We start from the raw sequence: 9,304 nt of genomic DNA on the forward strand, positions 1-9,304 counted from the left end.
TTTAGAATATTTAGACACTCCTCTTTTCATTGAAACTCACATATTAAAGCAATAACACTTCTTAGAGCTTATATTTGTATCTTATACATTTGCCATCTTCACATGTCCTGTATTTGTCATGCAGATGATAAATGTTAATGTCATTGTAACATTATTGTTAATGCTCAGATTATTGATGTTAAAGGATTAATGAGGGTTTTATCTGTGGTACTGACTGATGCACTTTATTTCATATTGCAAAAATGGCAAAATTGATTTGTCTACATGACAGTTTACGTCTTCTCTAAGGTCATGTGATCTGTTTTTGGCTAAATGTGTTCACTGCAGTTAAAGTTTGTCTTTACATCATCTACAAGTTAAAGATTAATTATGAATTGTTAATTGATCATCTATTTATTGGTGAATGTAAAAAAACATGTTTTTTTGGTGAACTTCATTTTGTCTAGAGCAGCTGCAACATTTTTAGTGTCATTCTTGTTCTTATTTGTTCTAATAGTGTTTATATTTACCTTCAATTAATAAATAAAATTCTCCTGAAAACCTGCTTAAGAAGTCTTCCTGTTACATCATACCTGTGTTTACCTCAAATGTTCAGTTGTGTAGGCTTAAAGGTTTTGTACCAAGTTTTGGGAAACACTCTAGTGAAGATTGTCCCTGATACCTAGAAAGCAGGAGCTTACTTTAAAAAAAAATATCAGTTGTCAAAATGTGTGAAGATAAAAGAAAAAGTTTACAATACTGCAAACACACACACACACACACATACCGCAAATTTTCATTTGTTAATGAAGGAGTACACTGAACCTTGTGACTCTGAGTGTGTCTTTCCCTATTTTACCACTAGAGAGCAACATAACTCTGAAATGTCTCAGCTGTGAGGTCACCACAGAGAAACAGCTGCCAGACCATTTCCACCATCACCACTTCCTCCCCCACAGTCGGGTTATAAAACACTTTAAACTGCCTCATTGAATAAATTGTATTATATGACTTTAAACAGCTGCTCATGTCACTACATGCTATTAAAGTTCTTGTAAATAACAAAACAAAAAAACACATTTCCTGCATTTTCCTGTTGAATCTGATCAGCCAGTCAGATATTGAATTTACTCCTCCTGGTAACACGTAATGCACAGCTATTTATAATTTCTATTGGTCATTTCATTTGACTGTACACACTGTTAACAGTCTTTCTTCCATCACAGTGTTTTTTTAATGTCTGTATTGAAGCAAGATGAAGGATTTCATGTTGTTGCTTCTCTTTTGCCATGTTGCATCTCCAGGTAACTGAATAATCTTTTTTGAATTGTTATGTAACTTCTATTTCAGCAGTTATATTTATATTTTAAAATATAATTGCACCCTATTCATAAACTGCACATTTACTGCAGAGATCAACATACTTCAGATTTAAACATGTCTATTCACTGCTAGTTCATTTTTTTTGTGCTTTTAACATATGAAACTTGTGAGAGGTCTTCCCGTTCTCTTGAATGAGAAAGTGTGTCCAAACTTCTGACTAGTACTGTATTCTCTACTTTTACTTCTCTCTCATATCTGTTACATAAACTATCGAGATGTCCAATGAAATACAGCTATTAATGAGATTAATTCAGGTCTGAAACGTGTTAGATTAATCTATGAATCTTACCAATAATGCCATTCAGGTGTCACTGACACTGAATATATTCAGGGTTTTGCAGAAATAACAGTTTCTGTACAGTACTGATGTTCTGTATGTTGTTAACATCTGGCTGTGTGTCGGATTATTTCCTTTGACTTTATTAAACACCTGCAGCATCACACAGCAGCTGAAACAATAAGTGCGTCTTTAAATTGAGAGAGTGATGTGAGCATTTACACACATGACACAGCTTCATAAACAAGCCAACACGATAGATCAGGATCTTAATTAATGTTTTGTGTTCTGCTGCACATCCAACAGGTCAGCTGTTACACAGATTTCAGGTTCATGCAATAGAATTGTTGGTAATAAAACAGCCCTCCATCAGAGCTGTCTGGACATTTTTATTTCAAGTAGCTAAAAGTCCATGATAAGCCTATCATTATGCACAAAATGGAATTTCAGTGTTTTAATTGTCTTCTGGGACTGGAGTTGCTGAGGTGAACTTTTAAGCTGCTCAGATAAACCTGAGCCTCTTTCCTACTGGTCCATTTAGGGTCACTTCACCCATTTTTTCTCCCATACCTCTAGGTTTATTTATCCAGGTTTGGAGATTTGAGGGTTTGAGGTTTTTGATACTGATGTCATTGAACATTATTCACCAAAGTCACCATTCTGAAATTATTTAATCAGATTTGTACAGATTTGTTTTATTTTTTCCACATCGACTAAACACAGATCAGGTTGCTGGGCTCATATTATACTAGCTTCCTACTTATGATTATGTATAAACGTTTTTAAAAATCTGAATAATCAAATTAAATAATATGATAAAATCACATAATTCCTAAAAAGTAAGATATTTTGTCACTATTCAAGCAAAAAAGACAAATTAGAGAAAACACTGATAAATAGTTGTAATTCATATGCTTTGCTCACCATATGTTGTTCCACTTTCAGGAATCTCATAGCAGTGTACAGATATTTATATGACGATTTAACATTTTGATTAGATTTACACTTGAATGTATATGTAGTCATTATTAACCTTATATAAAATGATAATCAGTAAGGTTAATAAAGCTGTCTTAGTCATTATGGCAAATATGCCAACAAAAATGACCTATTAACATATCCAGCATTCATTTATGTTTTGAGTTGTGTTTTTGGCTGCCTGGCCAATGGAAGGTCAATATTCACTCTCCTTTTAGCTTTTGTTTAGTCTCAATCATTCCAAGTATAATATCTGGCTCTTAGGTTGGTAGATGTTCTACTTTCATCACCAGCTCATCACTAACTTTGTGTGTCAGAGGTTTCATGCTGGACAAAATATTGAATGTAATTAAATGTTATTATCACAAGTATAGATAAATGCATGATTATAAAAAATGAACTTAAAAACCCTTAAAACTTCTTTCTCTTACAGGGAAACACTCGCTGAAGTTTTTCACCACAATGTCCTCTGGAGTCAAAAACTTCCCAGATTATGTGGTTGTTGGGTTGGTTGATGAAGTTCAATGGGGTTACTGTGACAGCATCAGAAAGACAATAGAAGCCAAACAGGACTGGTCACAAAAAATGTTTGAAGATGATCCACAGCACTTGGAGTGGTACACGTAGCAGTGTTTATTAGACCAACATAAATACAAAGCTCACATTGACATTTTGAAGCAGCAACTGAACCAAACTGAAGGTAAGTAAAAATACTGTAAAAATGTAAAGTTGTGTTTTTTGTCAAATAGCAAACACATATAGTTCCATTATAAACACACATGTTCACATGTCCAAACACATACACAGTTTACTAAATGTGCATATATTCTTCACTCATATCTCTCCGTCTATTACCAGCCATGTAATGTGAGGGACTCTTTCAAAATGGGTCGTCAATATTAATATTATATATAGTTTCCCTGGTAGCTATGTGCTGGATTCACTGAAAAACTGAGCAAAAGGGTTCTACATTTGAATCTTGGTGTGTGTGTGTGTGTGTGTGTGTGTGTGTGTGTGTGTGTGTGTGTGTGTGCGTGTGTGTGTGTGTGTGTGCGTATGCGTGCATGTGTGTGTGTGTGTGCGTGCGTGCGTGCGTGTGTGTGTGTGTGTGTGCGTGCGTATGTGTGTGCGTGTGCGTGCGTGTGCCTGTGTCTGTGTGTGTGTGTGTGTGTGTGTATGTGCGTGTGTGTGCATGCGTGCGTGTGTGTGTGTGTATATGTGTGTGTGTGTGCGTAGGTGCGCGCGCGTGTGTGTGTGCGTAGGTGCGCGCGCGCGTGTGTGTGTGTGTGTGTTGCCCTTCTTGTCATGTTTGGTTTGATCTGGATGCTTAAAAACTGCAGGTCAAGTACGTTTTGGTTGGAACGTTTGACCCTTTGATGTCAGTTTGTGTATTTCTGTGTGTTGGTCTTGCAATGAAGAGGTGACTCTTCCACATGTTCCTTGACATTTTCTAAAATGCAGCCTCACATAGGCTCCAGCCACCTGTAACCCTCTGTGGGATCTCTCTCTGCACTCTGTCTCCCTCTCAGGTGTCCACATCTTCCAGAGGATGAGCAGCTGTGAATGGGATGATGAGACTGGAGAGGTTAATAGTTAATAGTAATAATTAGTAGTTAATAGTAACTCTTCTTGGAGGTTAAACATTTGTATCTTATACATTTGTCATCTTCACATGTCCTGTATTTGTCATGCGGATGATAAATGTTAATGTCATTGTAACATTATTGTTAATGCTCAGATTATTGGTGTTAGAGGACTAATTCAAGTTTTATCTGTGGTACTGATGGATGTGCTTTATTGCATATCGCAAAAATGGAAAAATTGATTTGTCTATGTGACAGTATACATCTTCTCTAAGGTCATGTGATCTGTTTTTGGCTATATGTTTTCGCCTCAGATAAAGTTTGTCTCCACATCTACAAGTTAATAATCAATTATGAATTGTTAATCAATCATCTTTTCACTGGTGAATGTAAAACATGATTTTTTGGATGTCACAGCTCTTATATGTGTCACATACATTAGGTATAGAAATTATCTCCTGTCTGTACATGAGGTCAAATGAGAATTAGAAAAAAAAAATTTCACTTATCTTCGTTTTTTATTTGGTGAACTTCATTTTGTCTAGTGGGGCTGCTACATTTTCTAGTGTCATTCTTGTTCAATTTATTCAATTAATAATTACAATTTTCCTGAAAACCTGCTTAAGAGGTCTTCCTGTTACATCATACCTGTGTAAACCTCAAATGTTCAGATGTGTAGGCTTAAAGGTTTCCCTCCAAGTTTTGGGAAACACTCTAGTGAAGCTTGTCCCTGACATCTAGAAAGCATGAGCTTACTTTTTAAAATGTTATCAGTTGTCAAAATGTGTGAGGATAAAAGAAAAAGTTTACACTACTACAGAGGAGTACACTGAACCTTGTGACTCAGAGTGTGTCTTTCCCTATATCACCACTAGAGAGCAACATAACTCTGAAATGTCTCAGCTGTGAGGTCACCACAGAGAAACAGCTGCCAGAGCATTTCCACACCTCCAACATTACAAAGAGTTTCCTGGCTTAAAGTTTTCAACAGTTAAAGCAAGATTCTTACAAACAGCCTGTTTCCATGAAAGATCAGACCAATACAGTTAAAGTGAAAATTAAACTGTAACTTTTCAACCGTGTTACTGAAGGTTTAAACACTTGCAAATTATTATCAAATAAATCCAAAACTTAACAACAGATATACAGCAAATTACTTTTGGAAACAATCACCTGCATAGACCTCTGTACTGTAAGTGATGGTCATGATGTTTAGATGTCAGAAAGGAGGTTGGTAGTAAAATTCTTAACAGATAAATTTACACTGTTTTATTTCCTTAATGTCAGTATTGTGTTGATGACAGCAGAAACTGACATTCAGAAACCTTTAACACAATTGTTGCATCTATAGGAGGAAACAAACATCTCACTCAGTCTTCTTCACCACATCACATTTTGAAGTCCCCACAGTCAGGTTAATGATATAAAGTGTATATAAACCCTTAAAATCAGCACCTATTTGATGTCAAATGGAGATGGGAAATCATTTATATTACAGAATGTGAAAAACACATAAAATGAACAAATAGATTCAGGTAAAATATTACCTAAATAAACTGGAAAGCTAAAGACATTCACCACAAAAATATCAAAATTACCTAATGTGAGACAGACAACATGTCTCGACCGTAAACCTACATGGTTTTTTTGTTTTTGATTTATATTGTCTTATTTCCTTAATGTCAGTGTTGTGCTGTTGACAGCAGAAACTGTCATTAAAAAACTTTTAATCATTAATGAAGTTGTTGCATCTATCAAAGGAAACAAACATCTCAGACAGTCTTGGACTTTACCACTTCCTCCTCCACAGTCGGGTTAATGATTATCTTCTTCGTCTTCTATGTTATTGATACTGTAGCACTTTGAATTTCACTATGGATGAAAAGTGCAGTACAAATTAGATGTATTATTTATTATTATGTATTATATAAAATATGTATCCAAACTATTACAATCAGCATCTATTTTATGTCAAATGGAAATTGGAAATCATTCATATTACAGAATGTGATACACATAAAATTTGCAAATAGATTTAGGTAAAATATTACTTTTAGGGGAAAAAAGTTAGGTAAATTGTTAAGTAAATTGGAACACTAAAGACATTCACCTCAAAAATATCAAAATGACTCAATATGAGATGGAGAACATGTCTCAACCAGACAACCTACACCAACTGAAGGCTAAACATCAGAGAACTACAAACTCAAAACAGAGATACACAATAAATGACCTTCATACAAACGAGTCAGAAAGTCTTTTTTGTTGGGTTTTTTGTGACCTTGAAATAGTTGCTTTTTTATATTTTATATTTATCTTAGTGCAGTACAGCAAAAACTGTATAAACCCTCTGGAACAATATGATTACAGTTTGTCTAAAAGGTTTAAAAAGAGTGTCAGTTTTGAACATCTCCACTTGGAGGATTAACCTGCTATTGGGCCCTGAGGCAAAGGTTTGTTGTTTGGCCCCTGTTGTCCCCCACTATACATGGCATAACTCTACAGCTGAAATGATTAGATGATTATTGATTAGTTGATTGACATAACATTAATTGGCAACAATTTTGATGATTGATTAAACATTTAAGTGATTTTTTAACTAAAAAACTATTAATTCTCTTGTACCAGCCTCTGAAATGTGAATATTTGCAATTCCACAGTTTCCAGTGACAGTAAACTCAACATCTTTAGGTCTTTGACTGTTGGTCAGACAAAACAATTAATCTGAATATGTAATATGATCTGCATTTTTATAAACTATTTTCATTTTACACACTGGAGAATCAATCAATGTTACAGTTTCACTTGGCAGACGCTTTTATCCAAAGCGATGTACACATGACAGTTAATACAACACAAGAAGGGATCTACTGAGGATCAAAGCGAGTAAGTGCCATAAAGCTAAGTCCAGGTCTAATTGCAGTTCATCACTCACCACTGTGTGAATCACGATTAACCAGGTTACTCCTATTATATTCAAAGGTCATATTTTGATCCACACCAGGATAATTCAAACCAAGATATGTGCAGTAGCCTATAGTATATGCCTGTTTAGCGATACACAGGTGGGCCCTCTCAGGTCGTACTAATCAAAGTAAAATAATTGATCCCAAGTCAGGCTATTCAGAACAGTTATCCACTATAAATCCAGACAGTTGTAAAAAATGACCCCACTGTGCTCATTAAATCACCGAATGCACACTATTGTGAATCAGTGAACTTGTAGATTATTTTGTTTTGTACTTTCAGCTGTCAAATATGTATAATTATTACATTTGCTCCAAGGGTAAAATGTGTGTCTGTATAGATTAGTGATAGTCAGTGAGCTGGACACCTTCACGCATCAGGTGCAATATCATACTGGTCTACTTTGGTCCCATCATCCCACACAACACACGAAGACACACAACAAAATTAAAACGACGACTGGTTTGTCTACTGCAGCGGTCACTAGACTCCCCAAAAAGTCATGCCGTTAAGACGATGGAGCTTGTTTTTCTGCTCATCTTCTTTCCTGTCACACTTTCAGGTGAGATTAACTTTAAAAATGTATTTTTTAACATTTAGTTGTCGAAAATTACTCTTTTGTTTTTTAGTGAGAGGCCTAACGTGATACAATTCACTTTCATTTTCAAATTTACGCAGTTTAGATCAAGCTTTACCTGTACCATTTTTGATAAGTCGTTCATTATAAAGGGTTTAATCAATGGCTTTAGCGATGGTAAATAAATTATTTACAAATCCTTTATAGACAGGCGCGTAATCGCCACGGGGGTATAACAAGACGCATACCTGCCATGGGTCTATTACAGGCAGTGAAGTTAGATTTTACAGCGAGCTGAGCGGTTTCCGATGTTTCAGGCTTTTCTATATAGTACAGAGATTGGTCCATAACTAAAATTACAGGAAGTGCCAAAATTTAGTTGGCAGAGGTGCACACACAGGGGTGGAGCAGCAATTTTAAAAGTGTGGGGGTTCTAGAGGTGGGACATGAGCACGGCAACCCCCCACCTTCAAACACTGTTCCAGTCTCAACATGCCAAATCAAAATGAATGCCATGCATTTAAACAATTTTTTCTACTACTGTAGTTGTAACCACTGCTTCAGCTTACCATAAAATAATTACTGAGACCATATGAGTGTAACAACTGAGCAGAATTTATTTAGGGTCTCATAGCAGTTTACTACTTACATCCAGTTATTTGTATGAATTGCTGTACTGGAGCATAGCTATCCTTATTATACTTAAGATAATCACAGAGTATCTTTATCCTACTTCCTCACATACCTTATAGACATGAAATTAAAGGAAACTTACACTTCCATTAAAATGAAATGGATGGTTATAGATGTATAACAAATTGAACCCTGGTAACAAATCAGTATCAGTTAAGAGTCATTTCTGAGTCCATGGACTAGTACAACCTAAACTGTCTTCAATTTTCTTTAAAAAAGTGTCTCTTTTAGTAGGAATCCAAAGGGGACCTTTAATTGTCTTTAATTGGGAAATTAAATATCTAAAGTTGTCCAGGAGGTTTTGTATCAGCAGGTGCAAATTCCTCTCCAACAGCCACAGGGAAGAAGTGGTCCCTCTTCATCTGAAGTGCTAGTGAGTGCAGAGAGTGAGCAACTAGCTCTCACAGGCCACAGCTACAACTATCTGAACCCTTTTTAAGCTCAATAATAAATAGTAATATTACTGTGGTCTAGCTTTAATATACAATACAAACTATAGCTCATTCTAACTTATATTAAATGCAAAACACACATTACTCCCTAACATAAGGAGTCAAACTATGACGTCTAAAGCAACATATTCCTTTGATATTTAGCGTAAAACAGCATGAACTATGTGAGTTTACATTCTGGACACAGAGGTAACTTGTACATATTCTTGCCAAAGTCCGCTCAGCATTGTGGCTGAAATGTGTTGGATTAATCTGTGAATTTTACCTGTAATGTCGTTCAGGTGTCACTGACACTGAATATATTTTGCTGAAATAACAGTTTCTGTACAGTTCTTGTGTTCTGTATGTTGTTAACATCTGGCTGTGTGTCAGATTATTTCTTTTGACTTTACTAAATAGTGTCATTATCGAAATG

General features: G+C 35.5%; 1 protein-coding gene across 1 annotated transcript in view; it reads left to right on the forward strand.

Moving 5' to 3' along the window:
• The first annotated feature begins 7,533 nt into the window (after positions 1 to 7,533).
• The window catches only part of LOC137198602 (major histocompatibility complex class I-related gene protein-like), an 8,183-nt gene continuing 6,412 nt past the window's right edge, over positions 7,534 to 9,304 (forward strand). The window contains exon 1 of the mRNA XM_067612452.1: positions 7,534 to 7,729. Coding sequence (XP_067468553.1) covers positions 7,684 to 7,729 — 46 coding nt within the window. The 5' untranslated portion in view covers positions 7,534 to 7,683. The remainder of the gene's footprint in view (positions 7,730 to 9,304) is intronic.

The sequence above is a fragment of the Thunnus thynnus genome, chromosome 15 (assembly GCF_963924715.1).
Source record: "Thunnus thynnus chromosome 15, fThuThy2.1, whole genome shotgun sequence".
Classification (NCBI taxonomy): Eukaryota; Metazoa; Chordata; class Actinopteri; order Scombriformes; family Scombridae; genus Thunnus; species Thunnus thynnus.